The 17,210-nt window shown below is 39.1% G+C and overlaps 1 protein-coding gene across 3 annotated transcripts in view; it reads left to right on the top strand.

Annotated features, from left to right (window-relative positions):
• KCNJ6 (potassium inwardly rectifying channel subfamily J member 6) overlaps positions 1–17,210 on the top strand; it is a 161,092-nt gene that overhangs the window by 49,644 nt on the left and 94,238 nt on the right. For 2 of the 3 annotated variants that reach the window (XM_004934546.5, XM_015301389.4), the window contains one exon: positions 1,050–1,098. The exons of the other annotated variant lie outside the window; for it this stretch is intronic. In XM_004934546.5, coding sequence (XP_004934603.1) covers positions 1,074–1,098 — 25 coding nt within the window. In that variant the 5' untranslated portion in view covers positions 1,050–1,073. The remainder of the gene's footprint in view (positions 1–1,049; positions 1,099–17,210) is intronic. 3 annotated transcript variants of the gene reach the window in all.

The raw sequence follows: 17,210 nt of genomic DNA, 5'->3' as shown, positions 1-17,210 counted from the left end.
CACAGCCTGTGAAGTCCTGTCTCCTGTCCCCAGTGCAGGCTTAGGTCCAGCTCCTACAACCATTATTAATAGAAGCTGATAGAAAGGTCTTTACCCTTCAGTTTCACTTGCCATCTGCAGTTACAGTTAGTAAATATCTAGAACTTTTTCATTCCAAATACAGCAGTGAGTTATTGGACAAGGTAACTGCTAGCTCTGCTTATCCACAGGGCTGGGACTGAGATATTTAAAATGCTTATATTGTTTCAGAGATTGCAAGGACCAGAGCAGCCACTGCTTCTCAAAAACAGATAATTGGGGTATAAAGGGCTGTGTAGGGTTGATGACTTTAATTCCACCCAAATTCTGCTTCTGAAATCAGCAGATAAGGTGCATCTTCCATAAAGCATGCTTTGAGGCTTCAGTCTCTGTGAAGGGGAACTCCACCAAATCCAAGGGCTCTTGTTTGACCATACCATCTGTCAAAATAGGTGTTGTTTGAGCAGCTACAACTGTATGAAACAGGAAAACAAACTAGACTAAAAAATTTATTCCGTAAACAAGTGACAACAACAAGGAGGTTTGAGTGGGAGTCCCTCACACACCAAAAAAATAAAGGAACGAGTATTTCAATCAATTCATTTTAGCAACAAACCCAATGCTATGTGTCATTCACTTCAGCTTCCATCTGAAATTCATTTATCTCTAAATGAGCTTTGTTTTTTCAGTATATCTGTCTTGTGGGATGGCCTTTTTCACAGCTTTTTTCAGGAAGTCCTAACACACTTGTGAATTACAGTGTGGAGTATAAAACGGCAGGATTTCCTACTCCATTATCAGCTTGATAGAATAATTTCCCTTACTCCAACTAAATACACACACACATACACTCTCAGAGAAGGTATGAAATGCAAGTTTCATTCTTCAAAGCTGACACGATCCACAGACTACAAGGAAGAAGCCTCCAGTGGTGCTGGCTGTTTAGAAGTAAATTTAAATACAGTTACACTCAAGTACATTTAATATAAATATATATACATATATGTTTTTTATTTTGTCTGTTCCTCCAGGAGAAGTCCAAAAGAGAAACAGAGATGGCCAAATTGACAGAGTCGATGAGTGAGTACAAAAAATAGGAAGTCAAACCACTTCCTTTTTCCATTTGCTCTACTCCCTTACATAACATCACAAAAAAAAAAAAAAACCTCATTCCAGCCCTACCTTCAGTCCTAATTTCATCACATGTCATTCCACTCCCTCCAAAAAAAAAAAAAAAAAAAAAAAAGAATCCCTAAAAAAAGACTGTTGTTTTCTTTGTCCACTGTTTCAGTCACCTGTATTTGAGATCTAAATGCAGCAGAATTGCTACTACTCAATTAACTTAATGAGCCTGAATTTCACTTAGAGAGTATTAATACTTGTGGATTTAATGTGTGCTAATTTATTTGATGCAGGTTAGAGTGTAAATCACTTCACAAGCTTACAAAAGATCTTACTAAATCCAGTACAAGTATTCAGGATTGTCACCTGTTCCAGATATATCCAACAGGAATTATGCCCAGAGATGTTTGTGGAAATCTTTCCATTGATTTCCTTGGTTTCTAGGACATGTACATTGATTTGAATATGTAGCCAAGAAGTCAATTGTGCTTTCTCTTTCATATGAGATCCAGATAATGGATTAGAACCTGTAAATGCTTGTAGCTGAGAGACTCAGACTGGATAATCTATTCCTGCATAAATTTTGGAGAGAATTTAGGAAGAAATCCTGGAAAACCCGCACCTCTTTCCCAAAATGAATCTGGCTGCACATCTATGTTAGCTTAGAGTTCTACTGATGGGTAGTCAAACTCTTGTTAAAGCACTGGCCGGAGTTCTTGCCATGGAGGTGTGTGCTCAATGCTGATCTGTTCAGTTATTGCCCCCCACTCTCTTCTTCTCATAAGGCCTGACAAAATTTTGGTGTCTAAGGGAGATGTATAAATGATGTTTTAAAATTTTTGACCAACAGGATCCCACTCCCATGCCTTGTCCAGTATTAATAAGTAGAGAAAAGTGCTTCTCCACAGTGCAACAAAACCTACGTGGTAACAGTGTAAAAGTCAACAATGCAGTTCAGCGGGGTCCAAAAGGAAAACACTTAGAAACTCCATCTTCTTCTTTGACATAAGAAATGGTACATTTAATTCATTAATTTCTGTGGAGGTACAGTGTTATTCTTAGACTAACGCTGGATCACTATCCATCTCTTTGTCTTAAATGGGTACTTGATAGCTATATAATTATATCCTGATGAACAGTATGGAGATGGATGGGAAGATGAAGGACTATATTAACGAAAATGTAAGGAGATAAATAACATACATGTGTTAAGTACTTTCGCAGCTTTGCACACTCTTCCTGGGACAAGGTGAAGGAACCTCATTCAGAAGCATTAGGTAAAGGCAAAAAAACTTTCTGAACATCCTGAAAAACTAGTGGACTACTAAAGGAAGGTGGCCCAAATGAATCCATGCGTCTTCACAGAAGTAATGGTGGAAACTCCGATTTATTGCCCGAATCAGCTCATACTTATACAAAAATGCAGGGTGCACACGGCAACTTATAATTGATTAGCATACAGAAATCTCGCATCTTGCTCGCATAGCTATTCATACAGCATTAATCATCACACGGCTTTTTTCACTGTTCTTCACATTCCACTGTCTTGATCTCTTCCCAGGCTAGCTTCCCCCTTATCTTAACTGCAGCCTCAGTTTTTTCCTGCTTTTTCCTGCTTTGACAGCTTCAAGGTCTTATAGCCTGGGTTGTGCACATAGCACTCGAGCTCACAATATCCTTGCTCCCTGAGCCACGGTCCTACAGACTGCCATCTACAAAAGCCCATAGATGATCAGGAACATAAGCTGAAAAATACGCTGGATGGTTCCTTTAGGATTCATATTTTTCTTGTGAATTATTTTTATTTCATTTCTTAAAAGGGTTTATTGCTGCTTTTTTTGAGTTTTGTTTATGATTCACGAAAGACTTTAATGAAATTTTCAGATGATTTTGTGACATTTTAAAATATCTTAATATGTCATAAAACAGGTTACAGACTGGAAAAAAAATGAATGTACCAGAGAGCTCATTGTAAAGCTAGTGTAGATTAAAATCAAATAAATGGAACAGTGAAGCAACAAGTTGACTTATGGGTAAAAGTGGTCAAAGAGTTATTGAAAAGGCAGAGGGTTGTTAGGCCTCTGATTTGTACTGCAGAGCCTTTTTCTTGCAACTAAGAATATAAAGAAAAGCCTTTCAGGCTTTTTCAATTTTTCATTTTCAAGGGTCTCAAGAAATAGTTTGATCATGGCACCAATCTAGCAAAATGGTTATTTTCTTTTCAGTTTTACCCAAGTCTGTGCTTATTCTCCCTTTCTTCTGTTCACCTCTTTGAACAGTTCCAACAATAATCAGCCACCTTCCCTCTAACTCTCCAGTCTTTCCTCTCTACCAAAATGTTATGAAGTTTCCAAGCACAGCTCTGTACACCTACTTCTCCTTAAGGATTCTCCAGGTACTTTTTCCAGTAATAATATACCTGTACCTCAAATTTACATCAGTTGGTGTGCTAAGAGGAAGACTGAGAAAACACTCATGTTGTTCCAAGGAATAACGATTCATATTTTGTCACATTCTGTATATTCATTTGGTGGTGAATGGAGGGATCTGTCGTACTGTAGGAAATATTGGTAAGGAATGATGTTTTAGTACTTTTCATTAGAGTTCAATAAGACTTTCTTATAATGATGGAGGTATGTGAGGTATAATGACAGAGCCTCATACTCATATGTGTTGAGGGAACTGTCTGTCTTAAAGGCTAAAATAAAAGTAAGTGAAAGAGAAAATCATTCTTACAGAACAGTTAATGTGCAAACTAGAAGAAAATGCTGTGCTAAGTTTTTCAGAGTAGTCCCTAAGAGCTGATATATAAGCAGAAATGCATAGCAAGTAAGAGCACACTTTGCCCCAAGATATTATTTTACAACACTTGCACAGAATTAATAGAAAGCCACCATAAGTGCACTAAGCTCCAGGGAGCTGTCCAAGAATTCCTTTATAATGCCTTAAAATCCGTATGCATTTTGAAATTTCTTTATAGCTCGAGTTGGGCAATTTACTTCATATAATCTTAGAATACCTAAAAGCTGAGGTATAAATGAAACCAGGAACCAAAGTATTTTCCCTTTACTTTTCTTTTTTTCTGCTGTCCCTGTTGTTCTCGTGCTTTGTGTGCTCTGTTGCTCATTCTAAATCAAATGCTGCCATCATCTTGACTGGGAATACCTTAAAGCGCAGCAAGCAAATTAGAAGAGCAAATATTAAGTTGGAGAGGAAGATATCAGAAGTTTAGCATGATGTGTTTGGCCAACATGAAAAAAGTAACATGTTTCAGAGGAACATCCTGAACAAAACTATTCAGTACTTGGGAATGATCACCGTTTTGAATACTTTGGTGAATGAGGTCAACAGTCTAAGCTGTGAATTATGCAGAAGCACAGATCTAGTGTGCTATATAATGCAGTATAATCAATGTGTGACATGAGCAGCATGAACTTGATACAGGCTAGAATCAGAAGTGGGCATGGCTGGCTGCCTGAAAGCATTTAAACAGAAGTGACATCCAATTAAGAAGCCCTCAGGCAGTAGAGGTACTTCAATAAACAGTCATTTTTGTTCTGGCTCCCAGTTAAGCCACATGGTATACATGTGTGAGAACAGTCAGAAGCAGAGGAGTTAGTTAAAATAAGGATGTTCCTTAATTTTTTAAAATAATCTGTATCCCAAATGTCTGTAAATGTACTTACAATGTCAGTGAAACAATGAAGACCGAGACTTTATATGGCTCCAAACAAAAGCTAAATTATAGTTGCCATTAATTTTACTCTGGGGAAAAAAAAAAAAAATCAAGCTAATCCAAAAAACTTTTCAGGAGCAAACAAAACCCAGAAGAAATCTGTTTTGTAATAGTCCTTTTCACAAACATTTTCTTTTTATCTCCGTCATCTGAATCTGAAGTGTCCCTAGTGCTCTCTCACATTTGCAGAGAGAGTTAATGAAGAAAAAAAATGTTTCTGTTTTGAATTACTCTTACTTTTGAATAGTCTTTGGATTTTTTTGATCATCTCTAATTATTTTGAGTTAGTGCTTTATGACGTGTAAGAAAAATGTATGTGGTTCATGACAGTAAATAAATACCCCATATACTGTCTCTTGCTATTGTGAACTTCCAGCTTCATCTTTGCCCCCATACTGCACTGATTTTCTCTGCAATTTTGTTGACAAACATGTTTTTATTTACCACCACATCACAAATCAGTGGTGCTTGTGTAAATTCTACCCGGCATGAACGCAACACCAGTTATACATGCACAAAATCAGGACTTCGAATGGCTGATCCTGAAGGCTCTATTTCTGTCTCACAGGTCTAGAAGACTGATTCTTCAGTCTTGGAAAATATTTATAAGTACAAATATCCAGTTCAACATGAAATATGATTACTTAGAAAGATCAGATTCTTACTTGGCAAAATCCAAGTGCTAAAACTCTACAGTGTTCAGACAATTCATCCAATAAATGTATTTCCATGATGGAGGAAGTTATAGTCATTTATTTTCAAGACACTCAGTAGTCATTTTATGGTAAGCCTTTTTATAACAGCACACCAACTGTAGAATAGAAAGCTTGGTTTTCCACAATATATATTTTCATTATGTTTCACTTTTGTCAGTAAGATAAGAGCTATGCTGTGATAGTCATTTCTGGAGAAGATTTTTGTAGCAAATATTAAGTTATAAAGCTGCTTTATTAGCTAGAATATCTGGTTAGTGATACTGTCTGTATAGGTTGATAGAATTTCAAAACTGTTTACTTAACACTTCTGTCAAATTTAAACTACAAGTAACCAGAATCTGTATTTCATTATTAATATTATTTCAGCCGAAAATAGCTAACACACATAATGAAAAGAACAGAATGAACAATGCTATTATAATTAAATGAAAATCCAGTCTATTTCTAATGGTAAAGGTCAAGTTTTGAGAGGAGAATGAAATTCTAAATCAAGACTTCATTATGCAAGAAAACAGAAAGTTCTGCTGTTTCAGTGCTCAACTAGAAGGGGTTTGGAAGAACTGCAAACTAATATATGTGCTGAGACACAAAGAAATTTGCCTTAATCAGGAAGCAGATTGACTGTATTTCCAGTCCTGGCTAAATGATGATTGGCCTTCCCTGAGGCTCCAAGGGTCTTTTATTTATTTTTTTTTCTGCAAGTGTGAGGGACAAAAACTTTTCTTTTACCAAACAAAAGTGAAGACTCTCATATAATCATATGATTCCAGAAGCTTAGATTTTTTAAAAAACACATCGTATTTTGATAGCACTAGTCATGCTACTTTATTAAGCAAAAATGTTTGTGAAAATTGAACTCAAAATATCAAGAATGAGATAACTAAGAGCTGAGTTAAGAATTAAGTAATTCTTTCGGTTTTTCAGAAAGGAGCTGTGATTGTAGATGGGCTACGCTGTGTGCTTCTTCTTGAAGCACAGTATTCCCAGTTACTTACAACTTCAACAAAAAAATGTTCAGATTGTCATTTTCTACACTCGGTGTGTTTCAGTCCTTCCCTTCGTTTTTATTAGCACAGGATTAACCATTTCTAAAACAGAACTTTCAGTGTCTTTCCTTTGCATTGCTGCAGTTTATATCACAGCGAAGTTAGGTTATTACAATCATGTGCTTTCTAAAGTGAACACTCATCTTCTGCACTAAATCTAAGTGGTCTAGACACAAAGTTATTAGGAAAAAAAAAAAAAAAAACACACCTTCACAGCTTCCCACAGCACTACTGTCTACAAAACTCAAAGCACAATCATATTGCTATAATATCTCCTTAACAGCACTGCGATAAAATTGTGAATCTATATGAGATTTGGTTAGAGGGAGATTTAGATACAAATCTTTAGAGAGGGCACAAGTATCACCAGGCATGACCAGAATTAATTTAAGCATGTGCAGAAATTTACTATCAAAAGGAAAATTACATCAGATTTTAAGTACCAGTTTTGGAGGACCTCTATTTGGGACTGAGTTGCCAGAATGTCAATTAAGCGGCTGAAGCCTTTGTTGAGACAACATTACCTCGTTTATTTACCCTTATGATATGATGGGCTGCATTTGCTCACATCCAGACCAGTCAGTATTGCAAAAGCACTGCCAGCTCTATATTTACAGCTGTTTTGTTCTTGGTTTCACAACTTTAATGTTCTCCTAATATAGATCTTTGACCGTATTTATTTAACATGTACTTAAGTCTTCAGAAGGTGCTATTCATCAACAGACTTCATCTGGAGAAGTGAGCAGTGTTCAGTGCTGAAAGAAAAGCCCAGACTGTGTATATAAGAAGCAGGAAGTTCTTATTCACATATGATAAAAAAGTGGTTAAAAATGTCTGAGGTGCCAATCATTTGTCTTCACAGTGAGCAGATGAGATGAATGAAAAGGTGAAAAGCAGAATCAGTGCTTCTGAAAGCTGTAGAAAGCTGTCTGACCTGGTTCAGGCTTATTGAGCTATCGAGCTGATAAGAGACTATAATGGATTTTGGTTCTAGTAAATAGGTATAGAATGATGAATAGTAAAGAAGGCTGGTCAACAGTTAAGAGAAAAAAATAACCCAGAAAAAAATGGTAAATAGATTGGACTGTGAAACTCTTAGACTTTGAAAATGAGTTGCAAAGGCTTCCAGGATCAATTAATGGAAATTCACATAGAATATGGCAGGATAAACTATTTTATATGAAAGAATATTCCACTGTACTGGGAAAAGAGCCCAGCTTCAGTATTCATTATAAACAATGAATGAAAGGTCTTATCGTGGTATTTTTGACAGATGTCTTTTAAAAGCCTTATAGTCGGATATTAAGCTAATCCCTTCGGCTAGACTATATTGTTCCTGCATTTTTCACCTGCCTCTGTGGCTATTCAAAAATTTGAGTGGGGATAACAGGGACCATATTAACCTTATTATAGACAAAACAACACCTACATGTTAATTTCTCTCATGTGTACAGAACACATTAATTCAAAGTGTATTATTTCTGAACCACTGCCTGCACTCATAGCTCAAGCTTTTCCAAATTTATTTACCACTATTCATTTTTCCATAAAATGTCTTGAACTATACGGAGGAGAAAACCAAAAAGACTCCAGTGAGAGTCATTGCCAGCAATAAATGAGCTGTTGAAAGAAAAGCCAACAAGGAAGAAACCTGTAAGATCTGTCCTTCATCAAGTCAGTGCAGCACTGTTTCTCTTCAGATTCAGGGATCACAGTGATTGTGCAAAGTGGCTCTTACATAGCTCTACATTCCTGAATTCAGTGTTGCAGCTTTTGCCATTCCAGCCCAGGCACACTTGCAGGCATATCTCCACATATCTCCATGGAAGAAGGGGAGGGCATGACTTTGTGCATTTCCTGATCCTCACTGTTAGAATTGTGCACTGCATGGAACAGCCATATAACTAGAGACTGTTCCTTCTCCCCATTATTATTATTATTATTATGCCCTGTAAATAATTGCCCTACTTCTCCTCTTCGTATCTTTGCCAACTTGTGAAAAACATTCCCTAATTACCTCATAATTGAATTGCAAGGTTAGGTCTTATAATCTCACTATTCAGGGCCTCCAGTCTTTGTTGTTCTTTGCTGCATACCCTCCACTTTGTCAATATCATACTTCATAAGTACAATTCTTAATCCATATAGCTATAAGCAAAATAATGAAAAGGACAAAGGCTTACACAGAAGAAGAATACTGGTAGCTGCAAAAGAAGGCATGCAGCTCTTACCTAATTGGCAATTAAAAAGAATTGCTTAAGAAAGGTGGTGTTTCTTTCAACAGAAAAGTAGCAGAAGCAAAGGTACTCTGAGAAACTCTTGCATTTTGCATTGATATATCCCTTTACATCAGGAAATCTTCAGGAAATCTCAGGACAGACACAGCCCAACTGATGGAATAATACCACAGATATATGCATTTCTGTTCTTCTTTCCTGACAACAACAACTTGTAGAAAGGGGAGGTGGCAAAAGACAGATTTTTTTAAAGTCTTAAAGCAATCATGTTCAGTAACACGTCTGAGGAAACACTTTTCACAGAGCATGCAGCTTATGAAACACTTTGTCACAAATTATCATAGAGTAGGCAAAGAGTTTAAAGTAATCCTGGTTGGGATGGGCTGCAAACATCAAGTTTAGTAATTTGGACATTTAAATGCAAGGAGTTAGAAGGTGATGATCCACTAGGAGGAAAGCTAGAAGGAAGTGATCCACTAACCAATGAATATTAAGCAATAAACTATTCTTTGAACGGTTTATTCCACATCAGTCTGCTTGAGATATTGCTCTGTATCTCCCTTCTCACCACTTACTGTCACTACCTATTACCATCACCACCAGCTGCCCTACCTGAGGAGTGTCATTCAGTAGTTATAGTTTTTCCTGTCTTCCAATAGCTTTAATTCCACACACCCTTTTAAAACAGCATCAGTTTGGGATACCTGTGTATACCTGAGCAGTAATAAGAGCTCTAAGAATGGCTGCAAAACCATTCCAATTCAGCCCCATGACCTCAGACATCCTACTAAATAACAAAGAAGGCCAAGGTAGCAGCTAGCAAAGAAAACCCGTGACACCTCTGAAGCTGTGAGAAGAGTCATTGGCCACTATCAGAACAGTTTTCAATGAACCCTGGCCTGGGCTTCCCTACATGAGTCCTTTTCACCCTGTTAGTATGGGGAATGACAGCGGTATGGCCAAAGGGACTGGAAACAAACCCCACAATACAGTTGGCTTGTAAAACATACTTTTGCCCTGACCTTCATCATCTGCCATGTTTCAGAGATATGTAAGTGGTTGGCCTCAGATGCATGGTGAAATTTAATCAGTTATTTTATCTCAGAGGTCAGATCTGATGCTCCTGTCCAACTCCAAATTCGTATCTGTAGATCTTCATGCAGCTCACTCTATGCATGGAACAATATCAGACTCTGTTCTAATACTATTGATTGTGAATGATGTGCAGAAATAACTACACTTCCAAATCATGACACTTAAAATTACCACTTCAGTTCATTCATGAGAAATAGAATGATTGTCATTGTCTGACTTATTTATCTTTGTCAAACTGAGCCTGCTATCTCTATATTGCAGGTTTTTTCTGTTACTCCTAGGAGCTTATGCCATGGAGTCATGTCACGTGTCACGAAGGATTTTTGCTAATCTAGCTGTAAATCAAAAAGACAACAGATAGCACAATTGCTTAAAGGTGGTACATTTTTGTTGAGTTTAGGAAACCTATACTTTCACTTGACAGGTTTGGAAGGCAGTTTAAATATCTCATTCCACTCCATTTTCTCATGTTGTTTGAATAGTTATTTTAATGATAGGCAAAGTATAATATCTTCTGAAACCTACGGAAACATAGATTGCCTCATGGTACATATTTTCTTTTTTTTTTTCTTAATAAGGCAGAAAAGAACTATCCACAGACCTCCTGCTAAGTCAGTTTGTTCCTATGGCATATTGCTCTTGCATAGAGTTGAATGTCTTTTTGGTGTTAACGTTATTATTTAGGGGAGTATTGCTATTTAAGGAGCATGTAGCTCATGCTGTTGTGCTAATTTGTGGGTGAATGCTGCATATTTTTAGTATCCATTCAATCACATGTGCTGGGCTGTAGTGTTTGAAAATGAATTCATGAAAGTCATGATATAAAACCCATTAAAGTGAGGAATAAAACCCCTACTGCTTTTCTGCCTCTTTAATTTTATAAGGTGCCCATGATATTAACACGAAATGAAAGGAGAGACACTCATGAGCCCATTTAAATTATCTTTTTACATCTGAGCAGGTAGATCTCTGCATTAAGTTATGATCCCAGCAACTGCCAGTCAGGGAGAACAGTCCATGCAACATAAAGACTGCCAGCATCAACTTCTTGAATGTCATTGTGTTGCCTTGTTCTGAGACTGTGGCAAGTTTTTTAAACCCAGTGTTTTCTTGGTTCATTCTGTGCCTTCACAGCTAAAGATTCTGTATTTTGATTTTGTTATGTACATGACCGACATTTACAGAACTACCAAAAGTTGCTGACAACAACAACAAAAAACCCACACACACAAAAAAAAGAATTTGCAGTTTTAATGAAAATACTTAAAACAACTTAATTTCTAAGTAGTTTAAAGTGGTGAAGCTTTTAAGTATACTTCTTCAAATCAGGATAGTCTACCTTTTCTTCTGTTGTAGGATAGATCTGAAACAACCACACAAAAACCTGTCAGCAAACAAGTAGACTAGTAGCAGAGCCTGAGTTAGGCTGTTGGCACACTTCTATTTGCTGTTTAGAAACATCTGTTGAGCTTTGAGCAGATGTCTGTGAAGAACAATCAGGAGTCCATATCTGAGTCCATTCCTCTGAGATGCAGAGCCAAATGGGGGAGGCAGTGGGCTCTGTAGCCACTTTCATAGACTGAATGCTTAAGTACAAAGGATAAACCTGACCGTATGGAGTCTGATTTGGAGCCCAGAATAAACACTGTAAAGGGAGTGGAGGGCAAGTAACAGTGAGCTTTAGGCTTCATTCTGTGGAGGAGATTTTAAAAAAGCTGGTGTTTCAAACAATTTACAGTTTGCATTGTTTGCGGTAGACATTAGTTCATTCACCAAACACCATAGCGTTTTGGACTGGCTGGTTGAATCCCTCTGCCTCATTAGGAAAGCACAGTTCTCCAAGAAACATTTAATTTCTTCTGCACTCTCCTGTTTTGGACACTGTAACTGTAAACAAATCATCTCTTCTCCCTTCCTCCCTTCATTCCTCCCTCCCTCACATTCCCACTTTCAAGACTTGACAAAAGATCTTGAAGATTTTATTCATCCCACTCAACAGCAGAAGACCTGGAAATGCTTCTTAAATGCAGATAAAAATGGTCAGTTGGTTATTTTTTTATAAAGCTGTGACATATAGTACTAAACAGACTCAATAGCATTTGAAGACCAGATTAAAAATCCAAGGTATGTTAAACTTCAGGAAGGTCTTTTCATTAGTCCTTGCAATTGTTGTTTTTAATGCAGTTATCCCTTTTGCATGGTATTAAACAAGCAGTCAGAGTGAAAGTATTCAATAATTTAAGAATTAGATGAGGCCAAAACCCAAGGAAATGATACAAAATGTATGTTGTATAAGGAAAACGTGCTAAGAATGTGTGTTTTTAACTTCAGTAGTGCTATTAGATGACGGTTTTTAATTTTAAGAAACTTCTTTTTGAGCATCCTTCAGGATAAAAGAGAGGTATACTACTGTAGCAAAATCAGTGTTTTTCTTTAAAAAAAAAGAAAAATACTCAGAGATAGGGGCTGGGGGAATCTCATCTTTATCAAGAGATTATAATTTCAAATTAAGTCTGCATTGTGTGTTACTATAGAAACTCCCATTTTGTGGCATGTTTGTGGGGAAAAAGTAAAAAGTTGCATTTTAATGAATGTGGATCACATATTACCTTCCTCGTAGCAAAATTAAAAAGAAGTTTGTATCAGAAAATGAGTAATCACTCAAAATAAGGTGAGCTAATTAAGGTCATGGGAAAAGAATATTAAATCCTGAAGTGACATGTGTCACATTCATTTTTCAACAGTAGTCTCCTCCTTACAGATTATGTATTCGATACTGCAGGAGTCTGATGGATTGAGAACCTTGTTGCCATGGCAATATTTGCAGCTTTGCTGGTATTCCCTACAGAAAGTAAAGGATTTTTTTCTACTCAGTTAGACAAATTGGCTATATATAGTAAGAGATGTTGGAGAACTGAAACAGCAGAATCTGGTGGGGGCAGGTTGGGGGAAGGACTGACATTTATAAGCTTAAGGAATCACAATAGACTAGATGGCTGTGAGAAGTGAGGGGGGCTGCTGAAAGAGGGAAAGAGATGAACAGAGAGAAGGAAGGAGATAAGGAAGGAGGGAGGTAAAGATGCTTATATTGTACATTCATAGTATATCTTACTTTTATGGGCAGAGTGGTTAGCAAAGAAGATAGTGTTGCCTAACTGGAAGGCAGCTACAGCTGCTGCTGTTGTTTTACTACACTTGAAATGGTTTATAGCTTCAGGGAGAGCCAAAAGGTAAAAATCTCTCAAATGGGCAAAGAAACAATAGAGTTTCTTACCACTGAAATTGACAGTATAAGTCACAATTTGAGCTCCAAATATAAGCCTCCTTCTTCTGTTTTTTTGTTTGTTTGTTTGTTTCTTTGCTTTGTTTTGTTTTGTTTTTTAATCTTTGCTCACAGCATTTTTAAATGAGGTGTTGATACCATTTCCATCCTCCTCTTGGCACAGTGTAAGCAAATGTGCTCCAGTCAGACGTTCAGGAGTACTGTCTCTTTTGTATGGTTCTGTCTGTTGCTTAGAGGTGCGGGAAGAGTGTGACAATGCGGTTTCATTTTAATATTGGCCCATCTCAGCCAAGAATCTATGGAATACTGCATAGGAAAAAATCACAACTGTTTGGTTCTTCCTCTTTTCCTCTCTTATCCCTTTTATGTGTGGAAATGCACCAAGTAATCTACAGTACTTGCCTTTAGGCTTAGAAAAAAACATATTCCAATAAAACTGACCAGACAGCTCTAACTGTTCTCAGCGCTAACTCACTTGCTGTACTCAATTCACTGTTTCTTTTTCCTTTTTGTAGCAGTTATCCATTACAGCTTTTTAATTTGTTGAAGTATCAGACACATACAGTTACCTACACAAAAGATAATCAATGGCAGATCATTAATACAGTTCTTGCCCCAGAGTTTCCATGTACAAGAAAGAAGAGTACAATAAAGAATATGTACCGCAGTGATCACTACTGATGGGCACTTTCATGACTATTGGGCATCTTGAGGAAGTGCACATTTAATGGATGCAGGGTGAAGAGACACAGAGAAGTGCAGACCTATAACCAGGATCTGATTTATTTTGCATTCCAAAAGGTAGAAGTTTTTGTTTCATAGTAGTTAGGATAACTGCTCACAGAAAGACAGAAAAAAGCTGAGAACACACTTGTAGCAGTGAACAGGGGAGATAGGGCTGTGAGAATATATGTATGCAGGGGGAGAAAGGGGAAATCTTAGCAACAGTTTTACACAATGCATATCAGTCTATGTGCATTATATGGAGTGTATATTACAGCAACTTTAGTGATATGATTAGATAGGAAAGACACGCAGGATCATATTAAACATTTAAGCACATAGAGAAGAAGTAAGTATTTCCCTCTGAATAAGAAAGTGGGCAGACGAGATAGGAAACCAGCATGGCTCAGCAAGGACCTGCTGGGCACACTGAGGGTGAAGAAAGGTGCATACAAGCTCTGGAAACAAGGGCGTGTCACCTGGGAAGAGTACAGGGATGCTGTCTGGACTTGCAGACGTAGGATCAGGAAAACCAAGGTGCAGGTAGAACTGAACTTGGCGAGGGATGTGAAAAACAATAAGAAGACATTCTACAGGTACATTGGCCAGAAGAGACAGGCAAAACGGGTGTACCTTCTTTAGTAAATTTAAAAGGAGAACTGGCTTCAACAGACGAAGAGAAAGCTGAGGTACTGAATGAGTTCTTTGCCTCGGTCTTCACTGGGGGCTAGGATTCTAGACTTTCTTGCGTCCCTGAGCCCTGCACCCCCAAGCCTCCAGGTGGGGACCAGGGGGGGTAAATCCCCCCCCACTGTAAGGGCAGAGCAAGTCCAAGACCGCCTCATGAGACTGGATGAGTACAAGTCCTTGGGGCCAGATGGTGTGCATCCCAGGGTTCTGAAGGAGCTGGCTGAGGTGGTTGCCAAGCCACTCTCCATCATATTTGAGAAGTCATGGCTGTCAGGTGAGGTCCCAGATGACTGGAGGAAGGGTTACGTCACTCCCATTTACAAGAAAGGGAGCAAGGAGGACCCGGGGAACTACAGGGCGGTGAGTCTCACCTCTGTGCCTGGGAAGATCGTGGAACAGATCCTCCTGGATGACATGCTCGATCACATGAGGAATTATCATGTGATCCAAGACAGCCAGCACGGCTTCACCAGGGGAAGGTCATGCTTAACCAATCTTGTGGCCTTCTATGATGGAGTGACGGCGTTGGTGGATGAGGAGAAGGCAACCGATGTCATTTACCTGGACTTGACCAGGGCCTTTGACATGGTCCCCCACCACATCCTTATCTCCAAATTGGAGGGACGTAGATTCGATGAGTGGACCACTCATTGGATTAGAAATTGGTTGAAAGGCCGCAGACAGAGGGTGGTGATCAATGGTTCTATGTCCAGGTGGAGGCCGGTAACGAGTGGAGTCCCCCAGGGGTCTGTCTTGGGACCGGTGCTCTTTAACATCTTTATCAATGACATCGACGACGGAATCAAGTGCACTCTCAGCAAGTTTGCTGATGACACCAAGCTGAGTGGTGCAGTTGACATGGAGGAAGGAAGGGATGGCATTCAGAGGGACCTTGACAGACTTGAAAGGTGGGCCTGGGTGAACCTAATGAGGTTCAACACAGCAAAGTGCAGGGTTTTGCACTTGGGCCGGAGGAACCCCAGGCATCTATACAGACTGGAAGGAGCAGTCCTTGAGAGAGCAGCTCTGCAGAGAAGGACCTGGGGGTCCTGATGGATGACAAACTTAACATGAGCCAGCAGTGTGCTCTTGCAGCTCGAAAAGCAAATGGTATCCTGGGCTCCATCATGAGAGTAGTGGCCAGCAGGGACAGGGAGGTGATTGTCTCTCTCTACTCTGCTCTTGTGAGGCCCCATCTGGAGTACTGTGTCCAGGTATGGAGCCCCCAGTATAAGAAAGACAGAGAGCTGTTGGAGAGGGTCCAGAGGAGGGACACAAAGATGATCAGGGGGCTGGAGTACGTCCCCTACAAGGACAGGCTGAGGGAGCTGGGCTTGTTCAGCCTGGAGAAGAGAAGGCTGTGGGGTGACCTCATTGCAGCCTTTCAGTACCTGAAGGGAGCCTATAAGCAGGAAGGGAGTAAACTCTTTGAAAGGGTAGATAACAGCAGGACAAGGGGGAACGGTTTTAAGTTGAAAGAGGGAAGATTTAGGTTGGATGTTAGGGGGAAGTTCTTTACCAGGAGAGTGCTGAGGTGCTGGAACGGGCTGCCCAGAGAGCTTGTGGATGCCCCGTCCCTGGAGGTGTTCAAGGCCAGGTTGGATGGGGCCCTGGGCAACCTGGTCTAGTAAATGGGGAGGTTGGTGGCCCTGCCTGGCAGGGGGGTTGGAGATTCATGATCCTTGAGGTCCCTTCCAACCCAGGCCATTCTGTGATTCTGTGATTCTGTAAGGGAGTGGTACTGCATGATACTAAAATAATGAAATGCAATGAAAAAAGGCAGCCCTATGTTCACACCAATGACTGGAAGTGGGAATGAAGACAAAAGAGCATTTTTGAAAGAAAGAGGAGAGTGCAAAATCCTTAGGAAGACATGCTAAGATTCAGCTGTCAGATGGAAAAAAAAAAAAAAAAAGTCTAGAAATCAGAGAGATTTCATTACAGTTTAGTAGAAACAGAAAAAAGTTGGGAGACGGAAAATAGAGAATCTTCATGTCCTATTCTCACCTATATAACCTCAAACAATTCACATGCATCTTTGAACATGAAAGTACTAGAAGACAAGTCCTCACATGACTCCCCATTCAAAACAGTCATGCAGAGGGTTAGGGGATGATGAACAGGCTACAGAATTGGAGATACTATTGGTGTAAAGCAAACAAGCTACTGGGACTGGGGCTGAGTCAGCAGAGGGGAATGGCAGGGAATAGAGGAAAGCCTTCACTCCAATCACTAGCAGATATTTAACTCACAGAATTATTGAATCAGAGCTTGCTGGGGGAAGGAGGAGTTGCCTTTGGATTGCTTTGTTTTATTATTTGTTTTTTTTTTTTTTTTTCCTGAGGGAAAGGGTGTTTCTTTAACAATAACGCAAACATTATAAATGCAAAAAATGCAGCATGAATGAGAGTCTCTAAAAAAAATAAAAATGGAAGGAAGGAAGGAAGGAAGGAAGGAAGGAAGGAAGGAAGGAAGGAAGGAAGGAAGGAAGGAAGGAAGGAAGGAAGGAAGGAAGGAAGGAAGGAAGGAAGGAAGGAAGGAAGG

Source organism: Gallus gallus, chromosome 1 (genome assembly GCF_016699485.2).
Source record: "Gallus gallus isolate bGalGal1 chromosome 1, bGalGal1.mat.broiler.GRCg7b, whole genome shotgun sequence".
Lineage (NCBI taxonomy): Eukaryota > Metazoa > Chordata > Aves > Galliformes > Phasianidae > Gallus > Gallus gallus.
The sequence above is the reverse complement of the archived record's forward strand: the minus strand, read 5'-3'. Positions and strand labels throughout refer to the sequence as shown.